Raw genomic sequence first — 27,087 nt, forward strand, 5'->3', positions numbered from 1 at the left:
TATTCTAATGTGTTTCCCTTGAAGTGTTAGACACTGTCATTGCCCATCGGTACTCGAGCTACACCTGTGGGGTTGTAGTGATTTGCTCCAGCTGACGTTGCCGTTTCTCTCACCCCTCGCTCCTCAGGAGCAGTACGAATTCTGCTACAAAGTGGTCCAGGAGTATATCGATGCCTTCTCTGACTACGCCAACTTCAAGTAGGGACATGGAGGCATAGAGGAATGGATCAGAACAGGCACCAGAACCGACACCCACATACATTACCAAGCAGAGAACTCCATATTCCCATCTGATGGATTCAAAACAACGGAAAAAAAGCAGACTGATCACAACTTGATCTGATGATGGGATGAACTGCCCGGAGGAAAAGGGAACAGACATCTCGGCCCGGAGGACAGGGCGGTGCAGTCGGACAGAGAAATTAACTGAGATGCCTTCTTGAATATTTTGTAATATTGGTCTTGTCAATACAGCCCTTCACCCCTATTTCCTTACCGCCCACTCTCCACCCCACCCCACCCCACATGTATATATACTTACTGTGTTGCATCTTATTACTTTGGTTTCAGACACAGTTTTTGAGTTTGGCTGCATTTTTGGGTGGCACCTGTAATGTATTTTATTGGTATATATATAAATATATATAAATATATATGAATATAAATCGGATGCTTTTGAGGCTAATGTAAAAAAAAATCCAGAGTCAAGGTAATGATGTTTGGATTGTTTCTTTATCGGGACTGAGACTTAAGACGTTTTTTGGCGTTGCCTGAGCCGCGCTGTAGCGACGTGTGTGGTAGACAAACTGTGGATTGTTTTCACTCCCACACAATCTCACACACACACACACTCACACACACACACACAGTTGGAGCCATTTTTCTTCACACACAGAATTCGATGCATTTACTCAACAAAAGCATTTTTCAGTCGACTTACAAGATGAGATCAGAATCTCTGTGGCGTAGCGCAAAGTCTCAGGTCGACACACACACACACTTGATACCAAGAGCATTCATATTTTTGGAGCATTAGCATGTAACGTGTGTGTATGTGTGTGTTTGTTGGAGCTGAAGCATAAGCTGGCAGCGAGGACACTGTGTGTTTTCACATCACTGTCTTCTCTCCACCGAGTGCCAAAGTCTCTCACTCCCTTGGTTTTGCAGCTCTGGAGTCTTGAGAGACTTAACCAAACATTATAAGTGCAACCAACACATTCCTGGACTGTTACAGGAAAGTAGGAAATAATAGATCTGTTTTATTTTTGCCCCGTTCAGTAAAGAAATATGAGTGAGAAGAATCGGTCAAACCTTTTAAACGAGTTATATTTGACTTTACGGTCTGTTACAGTATCAGCAGCGATGTTGATCACGTTGACAAGCCAAACAGCACAGTCACAACTAAATCCACTATTGCATCACAGAAATCATCAAATATTCTATACCCAGCATATTTCTTTTCCTTGTTTACAGACACACATCAGTATTTCTTGTAGATCGTATTGATGCATTTCTTTTCTTTATGGGCTTCCTTTAGGTCTGCCTGAATTAACTGTCTCTTTTTTTTCTTTTATATATCGGCTTCACATCACTGCGCTGTACAGATTTTCTTGTATTTCCCACCATGAACACTGATGCCGGCGAATGTTTCCTTTTATTCAAATGCTGTTTCTAAGGTTTCCCTCAAAGATGGATGCGTTGTTACTTTTAATAGTGGAGGTGTGACATGTGACGTTTGCAATGATTCCTTTTTTTTAAATGCCTGGGCTCGAACTACGGCAGATTTTTTTTCTTCTAAATTGAGGCCATGCCCTTTATGATTGTATAATGAAAGATGAATGATGTCAGTCAAACGCAGGGCTTCAGGTCAGTCCTAATTTCCACTCGGTCAGCTCAGGAAATGACTGACGCCAGGATTGTTTTTTAAAATCTACAAACTGAATAAATTGAGCCCGAGCTCATCTCCGAGGCTGACCCGCGTTCAAATGGTTTCATCTCTCGCCGCAGGAGTCTCCAGATATCACGCCTCTCTCAGATTTTAATGCTGTGATTTTAAACAATTCTATTTCTTTTTAGGAGTTTTCAAGATATTTCAATCTTTCTAACGTAGATTTTAACTGAGAATAGCCCCATTCTTGTAGAAACTTTACGTAACACTCACACGCAAACAATCTAAATTACACTAACACTCCCCGTTACTCGTATTGAAAGAAGGAGCACAATCAGATTTAATTTATTGAGAGTGGACGTCATGAAATGTACATGCTGAATTGATTGTCTGAACACTCATGCACTATTTTGCACCAAAAGCAAAGCCCTTAAATGTACAGAACCAAATGAGGTCAGAAAGGTCAGACGGAACATTTAGCCTTGATATTGAAACATGGGAAATCTATTTGAACTCTTGAAGCTCTTTCAGGTCCCCGCGCCCCGGGTCGAGCCTCCTGCGAGGGCCCCTGCACGGACGTTTAGTAGCAGATCTTTCTAATTGACCAGTCACTGAAATTGTTGGCTGTTTGTCCATCATCATCATTTCAGGTCTTGTTTCATTCCAAAGCATCACAAGTGCCCGCACTATTAATTAGGTGCCATTGTTCATCGTGTATTTTGTTTGTCACTTACTGCGTCTTTAAGAAGAGGGGATTGTTTGGCTGTTCTCTCTCTCTCTCTCTGTGCTTAAATTATATGGGTTTATTGTGTGTATTTGGATCTTGTGTTCACCGTCTTTCCGTAGTTCAACAAGACAATTTGCCAACCCTCGAGATCCACTATTTTGCGATTATAGAGAACTTTAAAAAAGTGCCTCACTGTAATTATATTCCAACGTTATCTACGTTATGTAGTGGAACCATTGGGTTCTACTATTATCGCCTGTAGATCAATGGCAAACCTTTATGTTTGATTAATTGATAAGAGTCAAAACCAAAACTGGGTCAGTCATCCTTTTCTTTGACATTCCCTAGATTCCTTGATTGTGCAGATGAAACAAAAAAAATTGAGGTCACTTTTTTTAATATCAAACTTCTTGATTTAATGGCTTCATCTCATTCCATATCACTCGAACATGGGATCCACGATAAGTAATCAATTGTGGGTACCCAAATGTTGAACAAAAAGTCATACGATTTTCCCCCCAAAACAAATTTAAAGTAGCAGTTTTGATGCATTTCACCTCCCTTTACTCCTGGAGCGTTGGCCCAGTGGAGCATGTTGAATTCCCTCTACAGGGAGTCCCGAGGAAGACGAGGCTCCAGAGTCCCTCTTCTTCTCTCCACCTTTATATGTCCCTTGTCTTTACTCACCGCTCTCCTCTCATCGCTATATTTCCCTCACTTGGACCATTCGTTCCCAGTGGTCACTGCCCACTCCCTTTTGTATATAAAGTAAGGTTATTTATATTTCATTCCTGTCTGCTGCCTTGCTTCTTTTCTTTTCTTCTCCCCCTTCTTCTTTTCTTTTTTAAGATGTATATTGAACTGTATTGGGACCATTTTGAAATGTATTAGAGATGTTTCGTTTTGGCCATTTTTAATTTGGTATAATTGTCTTAAGCAAATCCTTTTTTTTTTTTATTTGCCTGTTTGTTTCTAGTGTTTTGTTATTCAACATTTGAATATATGTATATATAATTATATATATGATAAAATTATATATAATTATATAATGCCGAATGGCCTTTCTAAGCAAGATACTGTTCAAACCTAATAAAGTGCTTGAGATTTTAGCTTTTTTCTGCATTAATCGTCTTTTAAACACAAAGGTGCAGTTGCGTCATGTGTCAGTCGACTCTAACGCAATCATGTGTTGTGTCGATGCTCATTACGTCTCAATGATGACTGATGGTGCAGTGGTGCAAAATAACTGCCGATCGTTCATGCAGCTTATAGATCAGTAGCCTGTCCTCTTGAGTGTTGCTCCTGAAGGGTCTTCAATCAGCCGTTAACCCCTCACCCCCAATCAAATACTAATGTGCTTTTTGCACCAATCAATTTTTAATCTGGTGAATTGTTGTAGAATAAAGTGAAAGAACCAATGAACATTGATACTCGGAATGTCCGGACACATGTTATATTTATTGTTGTGTCACTACTGACTGGATCTGGTGTTTCTCAGTGTTGTTACACCTTCTGTGGTCGCTGTAACAGTTGAGCCTCTCGGTTGAACAGTGGTCCACTAATCATTGATTCTAGATGGAAAGATATTAGTACAATTATAAGAAATGCAATGAATTCTACTTGGATTATGTATTTTATCTGTAACACAAGATGTGCAGGTCCACGTTGAGCTGGTCACGAAGGGGTTTAATGCTGCGAGCAACAGCAAGAGATGCAGAGAAATGTTTTTGTAATTTTACAACTTACAAACACTTTAAATAAATGATGTAAAGGCTTTAGAGTATCTACAACATGCGAGTACAAGAACAGCTTTGTCAACTTCAACTTCTCCTTAAGATTAGATCAACTTTATTGATTCCACGCTGGGGAAAGTCACTCGTTACAGCAGACATGAAAGTATAAATATAATTTTGTTTTAATTAAAAACAGATTATTTACATAATTATACACCTTTCACTACAGATGGAAATATTTGTAGATGAATGAACTTAAGTAAAGTGCAGTGGTATAAGGAAAACAACAACACAAGATACTTACACTTGCGCTAAGTATTTCCATTTCAGTAAATCACCAACATTAATGCACTGTTTGGGGAATATTGTACTTTTTATTGAACTATATTGATCTGAAAGGTTTGGTTATTGTTACTTTGCAGATTATGATTTAACACACAAAAATATACCTCTATATAAAATATGATGCACTGTTATAAATGAAACTACCCAAATTTCCACCTTTACTAACACAATTATAATGCTACACATACAACAGTAATATGAGTAATGACCAAATAATAAAACCTATAAAATCACAACACTCAAATGAGACACTTTTATTCTTTATGAGAACATTCTACTAATAATATTTACATAATTTTGGTCAATATATTTTCAATGCAGGAACTTTCTCTTAATCCCATTACAATTCACTATTACTACTTTTAGTTAAGCAAATGATCTGAAGACTTCTTCCTTCACTGCCTGCTGTCACCTTAAACCAGAGCTATAGCTATAATATTGTAGCTATAATAAAACTAAAATAAAGGGATTCTAAAAATCTCTTGAAGTAAATCAAACCAAATCAGCTGCTCCAACTGGAACAAAGCAATATAGCCACACATGTCCAGCTGCCCTGACAACACTGACCGGCACGTCTGAGAGCAGGGATCACGTCTCCTTGGAGACACATCTTGGAGTCATCTTCCTTCGGACCAATCCAGTGCCTGAGTTGGCAAATCAACTGAATCAACAGCCATGTGTCACACTGTCAGTCACTTCCTGTGTCAGAACCGGCTCTGCATCTAAAACTCTGTAAACATTCCTCCTCTAATTGGGAGAGTCGTCATGAATCCACGCTGTTTGCCCTGACTGAGGGGTCAGCGGGGTCACAGAGAGGGTGTGCGACGGGTCACTGTGGGTCCAAACAGGAGGGGGAAAAAGAGGAAATGGGATCAATGCTGTCGTTTGTTCTGAGAAATAAATCGAATTACTCTCACTCAAACATATTTGTCAACCAAGGCCACATCTACAGAGGCTGGAAGTTCAGAGTTTTTGTGTTTGAGCTCAGGAACTTAGGCACAAAATATAATATCAAGCATTTTTGAACTATTGTGGTGCACTAGTTATGTTTGAGTTCCTCACACCTCCAATTGAAACTTGAAACCTGATGCCATGAGGGTCCTTTCTGAGACCCTCTCCTGGGTTTAAATAATCCTGGACGTCACCATGTTAGTTCATCTACTGACCCACATCTGTTGTTATTCAGCCAGAGTGACAGTATTCGAAGGTGCACATCAGTGATGCATGTGAGCAGGTGAGCCTCCCAGGGGCGTCAGTGGTGTTTGCAGGTGCTGATTGGAATTGGCCAGGTCTTCTGTGTGTCCTGTCCCCAGCGTGTTGCTCATTTCACCGCCGGGAACAGAGGGGTCACAGGTGTCAGTGATGGGCGGGACACGTATGGAGTGACAGCAGAGATGTGTGTTGGGTGGGGGGGGCTTTTAGACTGGTACATATAGTGAGGAGCGAAGAGATCCCTTACAGAATTACACCTGTGAACCTGTGAGACATCTTCCGCCCTTGACTGACTGCAGGACGAGCAGAGGGAGCCTCTGGAGGGACGTCAAGGGACGACTGTGGTGATAAAGTTGTGAGAGTTGGCACTGAGGTAAGGACACTTTACTCTCACCTGTTTGTAAATCTGCTGTTCTGTCAAAGACGAATGAGAATATTAGAATTATTGTCACAGTGAATATTAGTGGAGACCCATTAATGTTATCATTATTATTACCAGGAAGTACAATAAACTGACTTCAGGTTTGATCATTACACGATAGTTAAATTAAGTTTAGAAAAGTTTGCAAAAGAGTATTTAAACTTATTACTTGTCTTGATATCATCATAAAATACATCACAGCTCCCTGGTAACAACCACCTGCAGTAAAGTCTATTGTGTTGAGCTTTTATCACACTGTAATGGGTATTTAAACATTATGGACTATATTAAGACTTAAACTTTCTTTTCTAAAACTAGACTCTAGAGGGTCAGGCCTCTGAACGTGTGTGTTTACCCACAGGTAGAATTATCATGTGTGCATCTCGGCTGGTTCTGCTGATGGGGCTGCTTCTCTGTGTGGGGGCTCATCTGTCCAGCGGCCAGCACTGGTCCCATGGTTGGTACCCGGGAGGCAAGAGGGAGCTGGACTCTTTTGGCACATCAGAGGTCAGGACTACTGTTTCTCTGTGAGCGTGTGTGTGTGTGTGTGTGTCTGTGTGCAGCCTTCTCTCTTTGGTTGAATATTTTCTAGTGAGGATGGAGAAACTCTTCACCTCTTTTGTCCCCCCCCCCCCCTCAGATTTCAGAGGAGATAAAGCTGTGTGAGGCCGGGGAATGCAGCTACTTGAGACCCCAGAGGAGGAACATTCTCAGGAACATTCTTGTAAGTGAAGTAACCACTAACCCTAATGTCCCGCTGTAATCACAGGAACTTCATACAGGTAACCAGTAGAGAGAACATCATCTGATCAACAGTTACAGGTTCAGTGTGTAAGATTAAGGGAAAAGGGATCTATTGGCAGAAATTGAATATAAAATAATTCTAGTGATGTTTTCAAATGTGTGTTTCATCTAAATTATACAAATTGTTGTTTTCTTTATCCTAGAATGGGACCTTTATATTTGAATACTTTAATATTACCTTATTTACATCTGGAGCGAGTCATCGCTACAGAAGCCGCCATGTTATTTACAGAAGTCCAAACTGGATAAACTAAACACCCTTTGAGTTTTTATGAAAACTGAAGGCTACCACAGGTTCTCTGTCATGTTTGGAAGGGGAGGGTGAGGTGAGGAGTATTCAGCTGCAACATGCAACTTCACCACTAGATGTCACTAAATTATATACACTGAACCTTTAATGTCTCATCCAGCAAATAAAAATCCACTATGAACACTGAGACTCAGATTATCCTTCTGAGACTCATATGTTTATAAGTCATTGTAAGAAGATGATATGAAATGAGAAGAAATAATGCATGACTTGTTGTCTCTTGAATCTCTGTGCAGTAAGTCTACTTGTTTGTTTTTTGCATTGTCATTGTTACCTTAACTTGTTGTGAGGTGCAAGAGCTCAGCTGTATAACTTATAGAAAAATTGTTCCCTGGTTTTAGCTCCTTCTGTCTATCTCCAGAAAAACAACACCAAGGCAGTATGTGTCATTCTGAAGAACTGAAGATATAATGTTGCGATTTCTACACAAATGCAAAGCACAGGGCGTATCCCTCTGACACTCAGTAACCTCTCATAGGGTTTCATGATCAGCCTCTCACTTTATAGGCAACAGAGAAATGTTCTCATGAAACATTGTCTATGAATTTGAAAGACTGGCTCTCAACATTAGGCCTGTTAAAAGGAGTTTATATTCATTAGTTACTGTACTTAAGTACATTTTTCTTCAAATTTGCTTAAGTAAATAGATTGTCTTATATAAAGGTCACATACCTGAACAGTAATAAAGCAAAAGCAGTTTTGTTTCACATGAAATATTGACTATAAAATCTTCATTAAAGATATACGAGGTACACACATTTTTCTAACTTAACTGTGCACCATAGACTGTTTATAAAAAGCTCTGCACACAAACAATAAAAAGTGACAGTATATTGTAGAACTGTTTGAGGAGGACTCATTAATGACATGGAATAAATCTGAAGTTGCTTCAGAGCGTTAACACAGACCAAGCAAACAGCCCATTCCAAACAGAATGGGCACTTCACTAGTTAGAGACAAACAGTTTGGGTCATTTGTGTGGAAGTCAGAATTATGGTTTATGCTACGGACAAAGTTCTTGTTCAGGGGCTTAGGCAGAACAAAAATATATCAGTTTAAAATCAAGACTTGTAACAAATAATATTAGTTTTACTTTTTATTGGGGACAATTTTCTTTTCCATACATTTGATTGATACCAGTCTCATATCTGCCCTTTTGATATAAAGTTTAAGCGAGCATGATAGTAAGCTTAGCCTAAAGACTAAAATCTATCAAACACTCTACTACATCTGTATGTTAAGTGTGTTTCCCAAAGTGATGAATGATTCCTTGAAGGTGCTGAGTCATGACATGATTCCCCACATTCTACGAGCCACAATAACAAAAGGCTCTACTTTATAACACACCTGCATGTGTCTGCCAACCTGTCGCGTGTCTTAACTCAAATATCTCTCTCCACAGTTGGATGCTTTGGCCAGAGAGCTCCAGAAGAGAAAGTGACAGTTTCCCACAATGCACTGCTTTTCTACCTGGTGACCTCTTCATCAGTGTATTCGTCTTGTCGTGGAACTTTAGGTTGATCCTCTGATCTTGTATATTTGTCAGTAAATTTGTTTTCCAGCTTCACATTGATTTTACTTGTTAAAATGATAATATCCCACAATAAAACGTTTATTTTGATATTAACTTCTTGTCATATTTGGTGGTCATTGTATCTGTGAGTAACTATTTCACTTTTGTGTCATTCGAATATAATGACAGACACTTGATCTGTTTTTGGTTGTGAACGCTCAAACTCTGAATTAGTAGGTCTTTATGTCTTACGGCTACAAATACAATAAAAGTGCATCCAGTTCATTTGATATCCACTGAATACATCAAAAACGTACAACCACTGAAGCAAAGTTAACTCTACATTCAGATTTGTTTGTTTATTTACAACTATTACATGGCTTTACTTTACTATTTGGTCAGCCAATGGCCGACGGGCACTAAATTGACACTAAATCAAGCTCATCCATGTCAGACAACTCAAGGCAGGAGTCGAACAGAAACGTCCATGGCAACCACCACAATAGAAACCTGAAAAATGTCCACAATGACCAACAAGCTAAAGATTGAATACACTGAACAAAATTTGTGAAAATAGAATGCACACTATAAGTCTCATCGAAATGTATTTTAAGGTTCCCGTAGGCAGACCGATCATTTGTATTGCTGGACAATTTTTAAGATAATGCAAACAAAGTTTTTGAAAGATATCATACAAACTGTTTCATGAGAATACATGGCTGATAAAATGCCTGACAACAGACCCTCTGCACCTACTGGGCTTCATGAACTGGATCGATGAAATAAATGGGTAATAACAACTGAAGCTACTTGTATGTTTATTATAGGTCCCTACTTACCCATATGTATGAGACAGATGTATCTTGACAACACCCATTTAATGGCCTAATAACAGTTAAAGTGTGGAATGGTCACATCATTTTTGGTCAGAGCGAGAGAGGGGCCCCTGGAACATGCAAAGGATTACAGTTGTATATTGTGTTGAGGTCAGGGGGGGGGCCCAAAATGTTGTGCGGTTCCCCTGTGTCTATCAGAGAACAGCTCATAGCTTATACTATTATATTTTCTTCAATAAGTGTATTGCTGTAACATTACACTTGCTGTTGCCATGGAAACCCTCTGGAATGGGACCATCCTAAATAGGTCAGGGGATTCCCAATCCTATTCCAGGCGAGTATGCTCCGAACTGACTCACAGGATGACGCCAGGATTTAAAGTCAGCATTGTGACACTGTGGGTCAGTGGGTTAACCTCTCACATGTGTGAAATAGTCCTTGTTGGCATTTTCATTTGGTTATTCATGCATATGTGCATAGTTTTCTCTGGTGGCCAAAGTAGTGCATCTCATAATTCGTGACAATTTTGCCCTCAGTATGGCTTCTCAGGCAACCCCCCAGTGCACATAAACCTGGCTTTGTTCCTCCGTGGTTTCTCTCATACATTATAAATACATTCAAGCCACACAGCCAAACATCCATTATGTTAGCAGACAGTACTTACAGCAGCGTTCAAATTTACACGGAAACATGGGTTGTGTGAGTGTTTAATGTGTTGTGATGGTGTTGTGTGCATTGTGGGCAGCAATATGTGATTCATTTCAATTTAGTTGAACACCATAGACCATATATACATATATACAAGACAACAACAAGGTTAAATTAAAAAAGAGGTGCGCTGGAAATCGTTGAAAAGGAATTTGGATGAAACCACAGGGGCAGTATGAAGCACATTATGTTTTTTCTGTTGTTTTTTTGTACGTTTGAAGAAGGAGTCACCATTTACTTCAGTCGTATTGGATTTGGCTGCAACGCTGTTTATCCCTGAAACTCCAAAAGTGTTCTGTGGACTCAAACACTTCCCCCACCCCTCCATCGGCATACCGATGAGTAGATAATGAGGGAATTTTCATTTTTGGGTGAACTGTCCCTGTCGAGCGGTTAATCTGGGAGCCTGACAGGCCGCACTGAGGGAGGCACCGCTCCCAGCAGCCTCGGCCCATGGCAGCGTACTATCTGAGTTGACTATATATGGGCAAAGCCAGGCTGAGCGAGAGCTGCAGCCGCTTCCGTGTTTGTGTGATCGGGGAGTGCACAGCCGGGGGAGCCTCACTGTCACCACTCGTTCATTCATTAGGAAGTGTCACGTAGAGCGAGAGCCCAGCAGGACTAAAACATGCCGTCTGAACCGAGTAAGTCCCTCTTTTCTTCCCTAACGCCGAGAGGCAGCTCTCATTCAGGGCGACGCCGCTCAGCTCACCGACCTACTCCGCCAGGTAGCTCCGCAGCTAGCCTGTTAGCTCGTTAGCTAGCCTCGCCCATACAGAGCTGCGCGACTTTTGACACTTCATCTCCCAAATGAAAGACGCACGGACCTCACAACACCCGCGAGTGAAGCCGATGTATCAATGTCCACACGGTCGGTAGTGAAGATCCGCCGACTCTTCTTTAGAGCGCTGCCAGGGACTGTTCCTGTCAGTTAGCATTAGCCCGTCGAGCTAACGTCAGACACAGGAAATAGTTGTGCTCGCATCACATTGTTGTGACATGTCCAGACAGTGAGGAAGCGCCGCCGGGCAAGTAGCTGCCCTTTTAAAGAGCTGATTTCACAGGAAGCAAACTGATTTATATCAATTTATTATCCAAACATCCTTACATTACATTCGGCTTTATGATTCAATCTTTCCTAATGCTTAGGAAAAAAGAATGCACAATGTGTTCAAACATAAGATAGTTATGTAACGTTTGCTTGTTAAATTATATTTTATCGAATAAGCTGAGGCTAATAAGCCCTCAAATGGTCAGTAATAAAAATGACAGTTTGACACGACCACTAAGCACAATCATGTTGCCCAAGAAGGAATTTCAAATCCGAAATAAAGATCAATACATGTATACTGTTTTTTAATTTGTTTTACAGGATTACAATCACATAAGATTAAAAAGTAAAGTAAAAGTTTATTTATGTAGCATGTTTAAAAAAAAAAAAAAGGCTTGACACAAAATAAAAGAATAAAAAAGGTTGCATGCTTAAATTCAATGTTCAAATTTTGTATAGATAAATAATTGTGGATTAAAATATTTCACTGTAAAAGATGAAATCCAGGTCTCAAACACAACTCAAAATGAAAGGCTGGAAGAAGAAGTGGATCCTCAACAATGGTTTCAACGTTCTGCAAATATCTTATTGATATTCAGGTTTTTGTGATGCAGAGGCGGAACCATCTGTGAACCATTTCTTTTTAGACAGAAATAAACATCTCATGGGCACTGCTATGATGCCTCACACTTTTATCCAATAAGAACAGACCTGGCCAAAATATGTGGAAAGGTCAGTGACATCAAGTCCTCAGATTGACTAATGATGAATTAAGCAGCACTTTGTACCTCTGCATACATATCTGAAAGAATTGCAGGTTTCAAGGTGTATATCGTCTCATGTTGTCTTATTAGATACTGTGTGGTCGTTTCTGTCCGCAAAAAGATCCGTTCAGGTTTATACTTGTTTCCTCAGTGTATGCTTCTTTTGAGCTGTATTCATCTCGATATTTCACATTATCTGTCATTTCTCATGTCTTGTCTACTCTTTCAGAACATGTATTCGCCAGTCTCCCACAGATGGAGAGGGGAGTGGCAAAAGTGATCGGCGGCGATCCCAAAGGCAACAACTTCCTGTATACCAACGGGAAGTGTGTCATCATCAGGAACATAGAGGTAATCATAATTTTTTTTAAAGCTGCACTGTATAAACTGTTTTGATTTTTATTGAATTTTTGAGTTCCCACCGACCTAAACCATAAGGTGAAACTTCACTGAGCTCCTGGTCCACACCCAGCAGCTGTGTAAGGTGTGCTCTGGATGCTGTCCAAACTATGGGTCACCTCTGGTAAACACTGCTAGATTGTACTGGGTAAAAAAGTTATCTATTTTAATGCGGCACACACAATGGCACATGCTGCTTAAGCTGACCCGAACTAATGCCTTGAACAGGATATGTGTGACAACATCATAATAAAGCTAGAGGGGTAATAACAAAATTTTTAATTTGAAAATGGCAAATGGCACTTATTCTTTGGTCTCTCTGTCTCTTATAAGCTTTTTCAGGATTATACTGTGTTCAAATCTGACTTCAATGATAACTGAATTGGTTGCAGACAAAGAATGATTAAGCATGTGTAGAATTTAGCACTTCTCCAAATTAAACCTTTTTTTTTAAGTGTAGAAATAATCTGCTGCTAGAAGAGTTATTCCTGCTGCTGGTTGACTTTTATATTATAGTTTTTTTTATTTGCTAGGGCTGTAACAATTTTCAAACCAAAACTGAAACCGTGGTCCAGACGTCCACTGTTTCAGTTCGCGATACACAAAGACAGAACCGCAAGTCTCCCTGCGGGTACTGCGTGTGTGTCCAATCACACTCCAATCCAATCACAACCCTGGGACCACAACCTGCCTAATCTGAACCAATACAGAAGTGACTAGTATTTTCAGTCCAATGAGTGGAGGTCAGAGAGGATCGTTTACAAAAGTGCGTTGTAGAGTCCGCGTGTTGTCGCAGCTCTGGAGCAGACGCCTCCTCTCTAAAGTCCGAGTCAGGAGGAAATCATCTGGGGTAATTGTTTATTTCCTGTGGAGTTTCCCTTGAGCTGCCGGCCATCTTATGCCCGACTGGCTGACCGACGGTACCGTGAGTGCCCTGAACATATTGTATCTAGGAACGCTGTTGTTATTGGCGCGTCACGGATGCTTCTCTTTCTGTTTTACTTTCCTGAGTTATTGGTTTATGGAGATCTGCAGTTAATAATAATAATATTAGCTTGCATTTATATAGCGCCTTTCAAGAGACCCTAGGACACCTCACATATGTCCGTGAGGACAGAACAGAAGAGAAAAGGAAAAAAAGCAATTGGCACAAAACAGGATCGAGATAAACAGCACTAATGGCAGGGTGGAGTGTTGACTAAGGTCAAAGGCCTTGTTGAACAGGTGGTGCTTGAGGAGTTTTTTGAAGCTGTCCAGAGATCCAGCGTTGCGTATTTCGGCAGGGAGAGAGTTCCAGAGGGTGTGGGCTTCGACACAGAAGGCTCTGTCTGCAAAGGTTCGCAGTTTGGTGTTGTGGGTGGAGAGCAAACCTGAATTTGAGGACCGCAGCCTTCTGACTGGAGTGTGGGGTGGAGGAGGTCAGTTAAATATAGTGGGGATAGGGCATGGAGGGATTTGTAGGTGAGAAGGAGGAGTTTGTAATTAATGCAGATCTTCATCGGGAGCCAGTGGAGGTGAATGAGGGTCAGGGTGATGTGCTGGAACAGCTTATTTTTAGTTCCTTCTGTTTTTTGTTGTTTGAATTGGATTGAACTGAACTGTGTTGGGCTTGTGGGGAGACTGAAACTTTTCTTTGACAAAACAATCAGCACAAGGGTTTGCAAAATGGAGCCCAGCCTCCACCTGTTACTACACATAAGGGTCAAGTCAGGGTGTGAACACTGTAAAGATTTGTGTTGACCTTCGATGCTCATGTCCATTTCATTCTCTTTTTATTAAGCAAACAAACAAAATATGTACAAAACTAATAGGAACAAAGTTAGAATTCTGAAAATAAAGCACAGACCCATGTCTAAACCGTTTGTCAGGTAGACCGGCTGATCTGTCATTTCCCCTGTGTTTCACAGAACCCGGCTATCGCAGACATTTACACTGAACATGCCCACCAAGTGACTGTTGCCAAGTATGCCCCCAGTGGATTCTACATTGCTTCTGGAGGTAAACAACCCAGATGTGAACTTGTTTCAACAAACATGTACGTGCAGTGACCACAGTTATGTGGACACAAAATAACTGTATATAAATCCTTCAGATGCATCCGGAAAGATCCGTATCTGGGACACCACTCAGAAGGAGCACCTGCTCAAGTATGAGTACACCCCCCTTTCAGGCATGGTCAAGGACATCGCATGGACAGAGGACAGCAAGAGGATGGCAGTGGTCGGGGATGGACGAGAGAAGTGAGTACCAGGGCCAAGAAAAGATGTCCACTCATCAAGAAATGAAAGCACTTCATTATTCGCTGACCACAATGACTGAGTCTCAAGTTCCTCCGCACACATACCGATTAATGTGCACTAGACACAAAACCAGTGTTTGCTTTAAATATGGTATCCTCCCAAGATAGCTTTTTGTATTGCAATTGTATTATAATTCAATTGGGTATTAATCTAGAATTAAATTCTAGACTGTTTGTAGGTACGACACAAAATGTTCTGTTCATATTTGTTTATATTTCATCCTAGGAGACTTGTATCCTTGTTTTTACTTTGAAACTCTTGTGAATGGTTTGATTCGTCTTTCAGACCTCACACAAACCTGGAGCGACTGAATGTGTTGTTCATCTCTTCCTGCAGGTTTGGGGCGGTGTTCCTCTGGGACTCTGGCTCCTCAGTGGGGGAAATTTCCGGCCACAACAAATTAATCAACAGTGTAGACATCAGGCAGAAACGCCCTTACCGCCTCGCCACTGGCAGTGATGACACCTGTGCGTCCTACTCCGAGGGGCCTCCATTCAAGTTCAAGTTCACATTACGTGTAAGTTTGGTTTTTCCTTCTTTACCTCAAGGCATTGGAGCAGCTTTTTGAAAGGATTTTTTTCAGTTTAAACAAAGCTAAGTTGTTTTTGCTGGACCTGCAGTGAAGTCAACACCAACCAAAGGCTAAATGTCATCTTCTATTTGCAGTCTTAATGTCAGTAACAAAATATTATCTTTAGTTAAATGTAGCCATGGCATTAGACTGAGAGTTTTCTCCTTGTGAATTTGAACATCACGCTTGGGTGGTTTTTGACACTGTTGCCTTGTTTGTCTGTCTCCACATTACATAACTGACTTCCCCCGTAAATTCTTGGAGAATGTGTGAGTCATTTTCCTAAAACCAGGGCTATTTATCTCAAGAAACGTTTTCTACACCACACTTTTACATTTTCGCCTTTACCTAAGGATCCAGTAAGTCAGGTTTTAGAATTCAATCTGCTATTATTATTATTATTATATTTAGTGTAGGAGAGAAAAGTGCTTTCTGTAACTCTGGTGTTGGTTGCATGTCATACAGTAGTAATGCCGTTGTAGTGAAAAAGGCTAAATTATGTGCTTTTGATTTATGTTTTTGGCTAAATCACGGCTTCCTTTTTATTTTGTGTCATCAGTTTCAATGTGCACAGCAAGGCTTTTTGGCAAAAATATTTTTTATATACAGTATATAGTTTTTGTGTAAATAACCATTAGCCTTGTTCAGCCTCGACAGTCTAATATGAGGAAGGTCTGTCATGAGGATTGAAAAATATGCATTTCATTCCCTTTGCCAATTGGACCTACATGTCCTGTCTTTGTATAACGGACTGAAAGTATAACTGAAGCAACAATGTTTCCTTATTAATTATTTCCCTCCCCCTCCCCCTTGTTATTGCTAAAGGACCACAGCCAGTTTGTCAACTGTGTCCGTTTCTCTCCGGATGGAGAGCGTTTCGTCACAGCTGGCGCTGACAGCAAGGTGAGTGTTAGTTTGCTGAGTGTGTGAACCAATGAAATGTATAAGTGAGATTGACTAAATAAAGTAACTATCACTGTGATATTTACTAAAGTAATACAAATAAGGATGTCTCATCCCAAAGATCAGGCTATAGAAAATATAAAAACTACAGTTCTCAAAAAATGTTTGTTTTCTGTATTTCAGATTTTCATCTATGATGGAAAGACTGGTGAGGCTCTTGGCTCACTGGGTGGAGAGAAGGCTCACAACGGAGGAATCTATGCTGTAAGTGGGGTCTCTTATGGAAAACATGTACATTCAGTACATACAGTATTTTGCCAGTCTTATGTCTCATATGTTTTATCCAAACTTAAACAAATCCACCCTGTAGTGTTTCCTACAGAATTAGACTCTATTATGTTCTACTATGTGGTGGCAGGGTTTTGGGGAGTGGGGTGACAGACTTGGGTCTGTGAGGATTTATTATTTTGATTTGCCATTGGACCCAGTCCTGTCACATGCACACAAAATGTAATCATACCCTGAACGACAGGTACACAGAAAGGGACGGTGTTATGTTGAGTTCTGTCGATAAGAGATAGTAAATACTTTTAGCAGTTTGCTTGCCCACTGATGCAGCAGGATTTCGCCCTGTTTTCCCAATGACCACTCTGATAAATTAATTCTCTGAAAGCCGCCTCCTACTCTCCTCAACTTCCTTATTTGATTTTTCCATTGAATTCCTCATGGCATTGGTGCTTCTGTTGTGGCACACTTATAGGGCACTTTGACAGTAAATTTGCAACTTACATCTTGTCACATGCATATTAATATCATGATGTTAATTTTTTAATCCCTTTTTAATTTACCTGCTCCAGGTCAGCTGGAGTCCTGACAATTCCCAACTGATCTCTGCCTCAGGGGACAAGACCGTGAAGCTCTGGGATGTTGGTACAGGAACGGCTGTCACCACCTTCAACATGGGCACTGATGTGACAGACCAGCAGCTGGGCTGCCTGTGGCAGAAAGACCACCTCCTCAGCATCTCTCTGGCAGGATACATCAACTATCTGGACAAGAACAACCCAGACCGGCCTATACGCACCGTCAAGGTCAGATTCTCACATTCTCAAGGTTGCTTATTATGGATATTATCAGTAGAGTTCAGATTCCAATAAATCTTTAAATCCAAGAGTTGGTTTGGGAAGAAAAAGAGCTGCTCAACTTTTGATTTGTTGAAACACTGTGGAAATGATTTGTGAAATGTAAGTCAGCATGTTCAAATAGACACTGGACTTATTTACCCTCAAACATAAATCCTAACATGAACTTGTTCATCCAACAGGGACACAGCAAATCCATCCAGTGTCTGACAGTTCACAAAAGTGACGGGAAATCGCACATCTACTCGGGGAGTCATGATGGACACATTAATATCCTTCCAGTGATTAAGTGCTGCCAGTCATTTTTATTAGCATGCTATAGCTAAGAGGGCATAGTCAGGTGTTTTTAACAGTCATAACCAGCCAACAAACAATGTGTAAAGGTAAGTTTTTTCAGTAAAGCAGCCCACATGTGTAGATCTATATAATTCCTCATAAATTATGGTGTGGTTGCAGAGATGTGCCATAGATGCTACAGTCCATTAACACAGATATAGGTATATTTAAATAACACCCCAAATGTGTTTAAATTGTCATCAAAAATATTCAGTTTAAATTTTGTTAAAATGTGAAACAAAATGAGAGATTCTAACAATATCTTTTCTCTTCACCTGCTCTAAACTGTATAAAAAGTTCCTGCTTCAAATAATTAAACCCATGCAGCGTAAAGTCAGCAGGACACATGAGCACTGATCAATCTGCAGCATACTTCAGCTCGTTACCCTCTTTGAATGTTGCATCAGATTTTGCAATAAGTTAACAACATGAGAATGGAAACAGGAAAATGCCTAAAGCACGGGATTCGTGCAAATTGTACAAATGACTGAATCAAAGTATTTCATTAGTGTCACTTCCCCCCTCAGCTTCATCCGCACACAACCAGCTACTGTTTCATAATGAACCAACAGTATTTTTGCACTAAGCAACTCCTGATGTTTGAAGTGCTTTTCTATTCATGCTATCAACATTTTTGCAGAGTAAATTAAAAAAAAATTGTTTATCACTCAGATGAGTACTAGGTGTTGTTGCCTCTGTGGTACAGACAGTAACAATGCTTTTCAGTAGAAATGTCCCTGCAACATCAAATATCCACGTCTAGAATGACTGTCGTCCTTAACACCGACCTCACATTACTGGGATGCAGACACTGGCGAGAACGACTGCATGTCAGGGAAGGGCCACAGCAACCAGGTGAGCAAGATGGTGACTAACGATGCCGGCGAGCTGGTGACATGCAGCATGGACGATACGCTGCGCTACACCAACATCAACAAGAAGGAGTACAGGTGTGTGTTTTGTCTGGTAACAATAATAATGGATCGGACGTCAATCTGGTAGAGAGGAGTTTCGAGTTAGAGTGTTGTTTTGACTGTTGATAATGGATTCGCCTTCACTTAATAATTGGCCATGTAGAAAACCGTGGATGCTTTTCTTTTATATTATGTTTCATTGTAAAAGTAGAAAAAAACCTTTTGTCTTTTCCTATTTATTTAGAGGCATTTTCATAATAGAACTAAAATTACACTCCGAGTACTTGCCTGCACCGAAGCCTAATAGTCCTTTTTCAAGCAACATTTTAATTCACTAGATCCAGTTATGCTTTGATTCGTAACATCATTCCCCTAAACATGTCAGATTTTTTCTTTTTCATGGAGATCCAATGAAAATGTTGAAAAATGCCCTGTCTCGCAATGTTAAAGAAAATGAAATATATTTCCTGGATCCACCCCCTGATCCAGAGTCACGCCAAAATGTAATGGGTTCTTCCTGGAGTCATGCCCCGCCCCACCCCACCCCACCACTAAATTCATGGAGTCAAGTTTTTTCATGAAAAATCTCCTCTTTGGTGGAAGCAACATCGTTTTTGACCTGCATCATAGTGAATGCTTTGGTGTGGTTGCATTGATGTTGAATTGGAATGATAAATTAAAGTTTTTAAGATTAATTCACAACAGTCCCAATGATGTGGTAAGAATAAGCATTGATATGACCTCATTATTACATTGTGGCCGCTGAATTCTTAAGTGTCACTTGAAGTTAATGGGTTTATTTTTCTTACCTGAAACCAGATATTGGCCTTCATAAAAACTGATTTCACTTATCATCTTTGCTAAATGGTTAATTATAATGTAATTGACTGTAACTGCTGGTTTTCAGTTCCTCTGATGTGGTGAAGATGGATTTCCAGCCCAAAAGTGTGTCAGTAGCGTCAGGAGGGCTGTCACTGGCTGTGTGCATTGGGCAGGTAATGTCATCATCCCTCAGCCAGTGTTGAGTTCAGTGTTAAGCTTTTAAAGGGGTTCACAACATCCCAGATATGACATGATCTGACCTCTTGCTTTTCCTAGGTTGTCTTGCTGAAGGACAAGAAGAAAGTCTTCACATTAGACAAGCTCGACTATGAAGCCGAGGTGGGAGATATCCATCCTGGTGGCACCACTGCTGCAGTGGGAGGAGCAGTAAGTGGAACACAATTAACATTATCTCAGGGATTAATACCATCAGAACATCCTCCTGTTGACATTATATTTGGGATTTATTCTTGCATTTCTTCCTCTCCATAGGAAGGAATAATCCACCTGTACTCCATTCAGGGCAACACTCTGAAGGATGATGGCAAAACCCTCAAGGTTTCAGGGACGGTCACAGACATGGCCTACTCTAATGACGGAGCCTATCTGGCTGTCATTGATGAGAAGAAGGTTTCCACTGTCTTTTCTGTGGCAGACGGCTACACGGTAAACACACTCACACTATACAACGTTTAGGATCCAGAATCCAGAAGCCTAGTTTAAAATGGTGTCATTGCCTCCTTTTGTTATTTCTCACTCTTAGTTTTTTTTTTTTCTTCCCTCCAGGTCAAAAACGAGTTTCACGGACACCATGCCAGACCAGTGAGCCTGGCCTGGTCACCTGATAATGAGCACTTTGCAACCAGTGGGATGGACATGTTGGTGTATGTCTGGACAGTTGCTGATTCAGACAAGAGAATCAAAATCTCAGGTAGGTAACTCATGCCTGGCAAAGCATGCAAAGACAAAGTTAACTATGTTCTGAGCTGAGTAAAGTTATACATTTAGACCTTTGCTTAAAGTTGTAATCCTTAAGACTTCATTGTTGGCTTACTTGGAGGCACCTTTGGTTACTAGTGGTAACAGTGAATGCAGTTTTTACTCCAGAAAACGCCACGCTGATCAACTACTATGATTAAACAATGACTGAGCTACTGATATATGTCATTGTTTTTTATTATTGAAGTCAGACAAACATAATTACCACAGCGATTTAATTTCACGCTGTTCACGACACAAGTTGACTTCAGTGACAAATACATTTTGTTTCCTGTGACTGTTAATGCTGCCGCACATTTCACCATTTTAATGTCTTCAATGTGAAGAAGCAGTATTAAACGTTTAGTTTGCTTGACTGTTATAGGACAGAGCAGTTAAAAGTGAGGGAAATGCATCAATAGGCAGTTATGCAACAGTATATACAACACAGGCATTGTTTCCTATGAGACTTTGGTGTATGTGAAGGTATTTCAGTTAAGTGTGGGGAATATGTAGGCAATTACTAAATGTAAATATATTAAATGGCTATTGTAAGATTTAAGTCCTAGGATTTGAATTGAATTAAAGCCCTGGTTTTTGATACTAGATATAGTCAGACTCTATATGCTAGTGTGTATTTTTGGATATTATATTATGTATTGCTGAAGTGAAATTGACTGCAAATGTTTGCACATTTTACAAAGTAAAGTCCACGGAGAGTTTTCTTTGTTATTACATGTTTGTAACTGGTTATATTCTCTGATGTCTGCAGACACTCATCGGTTGCACCACGTCAGCGGCCTGGCTTGGATCGATGAGCACACTCTAGTGACCACCTCCCATGATGCCAGCATTAAGCAGTGGACTATAACATACTGAGCTGCAGGCAGACAAACATCCACATCTCCAGAGACAAGGACTACTGTAGAAGTCAATCTTTTTCTTCTTTTTTTTTTTTTTTTTTTCAAACTGTATTTTCACTATCTGAATGGTGTTCTATTCTGTCTGTAAACATCTGAATTGTAAATGGTTAGGGATGGGAAAGGCTCCCAATACAATTATCCAAGATGATATCTTTGATTCAACTAATCACCACTTACTCTGTGATGAAGTGTACAATGTAACCACGAGTACTTTGACATCTCTTTGAGCGCTCGGGACCCAGAAAATGATTTGTAAGCTCAACATTCCATAGGTAACAGCCTTCGCTCAGTTTAAAGTGAAATCCTTGTCTGTAGTTGGGCTCAATACATCCTGACTTGACGGATGAACCAAAAGTGAGTTGTTGTTGTTGTTGTTTTTGTATCAGCAAATTGGGGAAATGAAACCTTTTGGTTACATTCCTGAAATTAACTAAAAGTAACTGGTCCTCACTGAAGTTGCGTATCACTTTTTATTTTCAAGGTTTAATGGGGAGGGTGTTGTTGCTTTTTGCTTTGTCTTTGGTTTCTGTTTGTGGTTTCTAACTCTACCTGTCGTGCTCGGCAGCAATAATTGGGACAGAAAGAACAAAATGTGTGTACAATGGAAATGGTGTGTGATCAGTCCTGTGTTGTTGCTGTGTTTTTCTTTGGGCCCACTATGCTTGTCTTACTTATTTTCTTTTTTCATATCTTCATGCACCTGCTTCAAAAGTGGAAGTGATTCATTCATAATAATAATTACAACTACACTTTTTATGCATTTTCAGTTTCATGCAGATTTGCACTTACTTTAAATTTCACAAACAACACATTAATTGCCCAGTGGGAAGTATCATTAAAACTTCATGGTATTCAGGAACACACTGAACTGTGGGTCTTGACCAGTAGGGGTCCCTCCAGTGTGTTAAGACTGAGAGGAGGAAATGAAAAGCGTCCTTAAAGGGCACCTTCTCCTGGATTTCCCCGTGATTCAAAGTTGGCCTATATAATTGTAATGTATCCCTGGATTGAACTCAGACGTGGTCACTTCAGTGTCGCCATCTCCTCTGTCCTCTTTTACTGTCAACTGTTCAATAAAGCAGAAATGAAAAGAAAGGCATCTTTAAAATGTGTCTCCCAATCACACTGACAATCTGGTCTAAATCTGTTTAGCTAGATTGAAATGCTTTAAATGCTAAAGGAAGTGGTCTTATCACTTGCAGTGATATGATCCCATCTGTTCATGGGGAATAAATAATTAACTTATTTATAGCTCAGATTAATGTTCAATCCAAGTTTTATTAATGACATTTGACCCATGGAATAAAAGTGCAACTTACTGTGCATATACTTGTGGACTAATAAGGTTTTTCTATCACAATCACAACTGAAGTGTTGTAAGGAGAAATTATTCACAGACAGTTTGTTCTCAACTCATCACCACAGCTCATGTACCAAATACCACATACAAGTTTCAGGGAGGCTAATGGCTGAACTGACCGTGGCTCCACCTGGTTACTCTAAAATAGAATTTTCTAAATACATTTTCTAAAGCAACATACACCAGTCACAACTGATATTTGTTATCCCATACAAAATGGCTTATACTGTATGTATATATGTATCACCTCATCATACAATAATGCAAATGCAGGATTGACACAATGTAGTTCAGACAGTTACAGTATAAAGCCTGTATACATGTAATGCTGGTAATGGGCTATGCAAACATTCAGAGGATCATTAAATTCAAATTTACACATTGATTTCCAATGGTTAAACACTTCTCATATGTTCTGCACCATTTTTCACTGGATTGAGTTTCAAATCCTGTTTAATCTTGTGAAAACAAAAGGAGCCACACAATAAGGACAAGCAAACAAAGCCACTGATGCTACGGAGAACAATTTCAGTTTTCATATGTGGATCTGGTAAGAACTGATGGCTCCATGATTTTGTTTTCCTTCTCACTACACTACACAACATGTTCTGTCACCACCTTGTTTTGTGCGTGTGTTTGAAGCGGCTGGTTTTCTCGGGGGTTTGTTTGTGTCTGCTTCTCCCTGTGATGACTGAGCCTGCGCGGGGTTCCTCAGGTCTGCCAGCAGCACTGGACATGTTCAACAGTGTAACAGCGCAGCAGCCCGATCACAGCACAGTCTGCTGGCTGAACCCTACAGAGAGGGCAGGATGAAATATGACCCATATACCCAACTAACAGACAGCAGGCACAGAGAATGTACATAATTGTACTGGTTTACTTTCAGGAGACACATAATCCAGAGCCAACACTGCTCTCTGTTGGTTCAGTCTGGGCACTGTGTGTCGGAAACCCTGTAATTTGGTGGCATCGGCTCTGAGTGTTTGCCATGGCTGTGCACATGCGTCTGACCAAAGCCATTATTAAAATCACATTCACATGATGATTATCAGGGATCTCATGCACACACAAGCCTGACACCACAGAAGTAAAGTTTGCAACCAGAGGGGGCGCTCTGTCCTGTATAGGGGGATACAGTTATCAGTATATTCGTCTGTAATCACTTTGATTCTGGAGCAGAACTTGAGGATCATTTGATTTCCTCCATCAAACTCCACTATTATATTAATCAGCTAGTGAAGTGCTGCCTCTTGATATTTTGAATTTCTTGGAATAAAAGTTTCTTCTGTATTTCCATGGCAACAAGTTTGACATGGCCAAACTGAGAGGAGGCTCTCAACTCCATGCTCTTCACCGATAAAAAAACAGAACACCACCATACGCTGTGGGTTACAGAGTGTTGGTTTCTGTCTCAGCAGAAAATCTTTATTGTTCACTTGTGTGGGAGTTGGTCTGATATGTAACCTTATCATGGTATCGCTGGCACTAAATTGCAGGATTACGTAACAGATACATGATACCCGCAGTGGACAATAAATAAACAATAGATAAAGACATCTTGAAACGAGCAGATAATCCTTTGGGCCGCTTGTGTTAAACATGTCTTACTGCATTTGTATATATTCTCATCTAAATTGTTATAAGATAATATGACAATAACAATCTTTATCGCTGAGAGATATATTATGACTTCCGGTAAGTCAGGAGGGGTGGGTGAAGTGTTTGAGTCCACAAAACACTTTTGGAGTTTTTTTCAACATTTCCATGCATTAAAAGAATTATGGATTTAAAAATCGATATGATAATATATATGATATATATATATATATAATATTATGGTCATTTAAATCTTAATACACAACTGTAGAATTAAAAGTCAAAAACACAATAACTGATTATTTTACACAAGCATTTCACTTGTCAAGTAGGCGTAAGTGTGGTCTTCAGTGTGCTTAGATTCTGTTCTAACAATAGTACAAGTCCCAGATAAGAAAACATTCATGAATGTCAGAATCTTCGTTTTAAGAAGAAGTTTCTTCTCAGCAATGGTTGATGAATGAGGCCCAAAGATCTCTTCTAAAAAGGAGCTACTAATGTTATCAAGACACCGAGCTCACAAAACTTCATGAGGGTCTAACACTCCTAATATGGAGCCCAAGTTTGTGTGCCCAAGATCACGTCTTTATGCACACAAAAAAACAGACCATAATTCTGTATGTCATGTGCGTCTCATGTGCTGTGCCAGCTGGTTCTCCTGCCATGAGGCCGGCCACGTGTTCCCTTTCAGCTGGAATGTTAAAAGTGTTTATCATCACAAGTTTTACAGCTGTAGATATCTGATCTACAGCGTCAGCAGGGCTCCTCTCCTCTTCATTTCAATAACAGGGCTTCTGTTATTATGGGTGCCTAGTGGTGGCACCACTAGGCGCAATGCATTGCATGGCGCGAAGCGTATATTATTCTTAGTTCCGCTTCCGTAAATTTTCGGCGCGCTTCTCCTCCCACAAATTTTGTCGCACAATCACGAGACCTACAAATAAACATGCGGAATTACGTCGAATGGTGTGCTATGACTTTTATAAGAATTTCGTCCAACAGTTCGCATACAAATCGCGATAACGTGGCCGAAAACGTACAATGGGACTCAAGGTCTCTCGCCCTAAAGAGCGAGTTGCTGAAAATCACTGTTTTTAGACCCTTTTTTTTGCACTAAAACTGCTCTCAAATCGTCAAACGGAGGCTCTCAGACATGATTTTTAGATCAAAGAGCAGTTCAAGAAGTTTCCTTCGCAGACATGTCACTCTCAAATCTCTCGGACCTGTGCTTATATCCGCTGCGAGAAATCGAGTAATTCTTTCCGAAACAGATTCCCCTTGGGTCCCATGTTAATTTTGACGGAAATTTCCGGAAAGAGCAAAACCGAAAAATAAAACGTAAATCGCTCCCACGGCTCCATTTCTTAACTCTCACCAATGAAAAATATATCTGGTTGTTGATTAAAGTCTTGTGATTCTCAAAATGTTTTCATTTTACCGATAGGACTTATAGTTTTTGAGTAACAAGCATTTGTTTGCGGAAAGCGCTAGAGTGTAGAAATATCTCCTCCCCATTGGGTCCCATGTTAATTTTCGGATGACATTTTTGGATTTAGAACTACGTTTCTAAATTGCTCGCACGGCCTCATTTTTTAACTCTAACTAATAATATAGATATCTATTTGTTCATTAAAGTCTTGTGATTCTCACGGTGTTTTCATCTCACAGATAGGAGTTATAGATTTTGAATTAGAGCATTTTGTTCGTGACGTACTCCCAAGGCCCAAACTGTCACTCGCTCTCTGTCACAGGTGCAGTAATTAGTGAAGTTACACACACGCAGGGGGAGAGGGCAGGGGGCGGGGCCAGAGGTCATGAGTTCAAGTCCAGGTGAATTTTCTTTGTCTTTCAGAGGGGGTCTCAATGTTGACTAATTGTTGCAGCGCCACCTAGTGGTCAGTGTGAAAGTGAAGTTTGAGCAATCGACCCCAAAATTCTGTCACATGATCAGAGCCCTGACCTGAAGAGACCTATGACACTCATACGTCTCTATGAGCTATGTATGCAGTGTTAGTGATAGAGCCACCTACTGATCAAGTCTCTCTCTCTTAAACCAGCCAGTCTTTCTCTCTCTCTCTCTAAGTGGTACATTTTCTGTCTCTCTTCCCAAAAAAAAAACAAAATAGTCTGTGGATCCGGCAGCAAGCATGGCACCCATTCGAAATTTCTCGGCACGAGGAATTTTCTAGTTACACCTTGTTATTGCCCATAGAAACCTTTATCTAGGTATATAATAATAGGAAACTTTCATTTACACTGCACCCATCAGAGGATCATAACATTGGAGCAGAATTATAAAAATAAAAATATTACAAACAAGGAAAGAAATATTTGAACCAGCAGAGGAAGGTTTAGAAAAAAAAAACCAGTAGACAGAAATAATAACGATAATAATAAAATATTACAAGGTGCTTCACAAAATAAAATGTAAGTGCAAAATTAATATTATTACAAATATTGAAAATTACATATAGATACAATTAGAAAATGAATATGGAAAAAAAACAAATCACACTCAGCAGTGCAATGAC

The 27,087-nt window shown here is 40.1% G+C and overlaps 3 protein-coding genes across 4 annotated transcripts in view; all 3 read left to right on the forward strand.

The window, feature by feature from the left end:
• ptpra (protein tyrosine phosphatase receptor type A) overlaps positions 1 to 3,724 on the forward strand; it is a 28,308-nt gene extending 24,584 nt beyond the window's left edge. The window contains exon 22 of the mRNA XM_034586552.1: positions 128 to 3,724. Coding sequence (XP_034442443.1) covers positions 128 to 202 — 75 coding nt within the window. The 3' untranslated portion in view covers positions 203 to 3,724. The remainder of the gene's footprint in view (positions 1 to 127) is intronic.
• A 2,429-nt stretch (positions 3,725 to 6,153) lies between these two features.
• gnrh2 (gonadotropin-releasing hormone 2) lies at positions 6,154 to 9,077 on the forward strand. Of its 2 annotated transcripts, XM_034586559.1 has the most exons (4): positions 6,154 to 6,278; positions 6,688 to 6,833; positions 6,967 to 7,050; positions 8,843 to 9,067. In XM_034586559.1, the coding sequence occupies exons 2-4, from the start codon at positions 6,699 to 6,701 to the stop codon at positions 8,879 to 8,881; spliced, it is 258 nt and encodes an 85-aa protein (XP_034442450.1). In that variant the 5' UTR covers positions 6,154 to 6,278; positions 6,688 to 6,698; the 3' UTR covers positions 8,882 to 9,067. The 2 variants fall into 2 exon arrangements, with proteins under 2 accessions (XP_034442450.1, XP_034442451.1); XM_034586560.1 differs by lacking the exon at positions 6,154 to 6,278 and having other exon boundaries at positions 6,692 to 6,833; positions 8,843 to 9,077.
• Positions 9,078 to 10,866: 1,789 nt separating this feature from the next.
• Positions 10,867 to 22,699, forward strand: wdr1 (WD repeat domain 1). Its single transcript, XM_034586553.1, has 15 exons — positions 10,867 to 11,141; positions 12,542 to 12,663; positions 14,619 to 14,709; positions 14,804 to 14,951; positions 15,348 to 15,528; positions 16,408 to 16,485; positions 16,669 to 16,749; positions 17,343 to 17,576; positions 17,810 to 17,897; positions 18,757 to 18,913; positions 19,785 to 19,872; positions 19,976 to 20,086; positions 20,192 to 20,365; positions 20,486 to 20,630; positions 21,450 to 22,699. Exons 1-15 carry the CDS (start codon positions 11,126 to 11,128, stop codon positions 21,554 to 21,556), a joined length of 1,821 nt encoding a protein of 606 aa, XP_034442444.1. The 5' UTR covers positions 10,867 to 11,125; the 3' UTR covers positions 21,557 to 22,699.
• The last annotated feature ends 4,388 nt before the right edge of the window (positions 22,700 to 27,087 follow it).

Source organism: Hippoglossus hippoglossus, chromosome 5, assembly GCF_009819705.1.
Source record: "Hippoglossus hippoglossus isolate fHipHip1 chromosome 5, fHipHip1.pri, whole genome shotgun sequence".
NCBI lineage: Eukaryota > Metazoa > Chordata > Actinopteri > Pleuronectiformes > Pleuronectidae > Hippoglossus > Hippoglossus hippoglossus.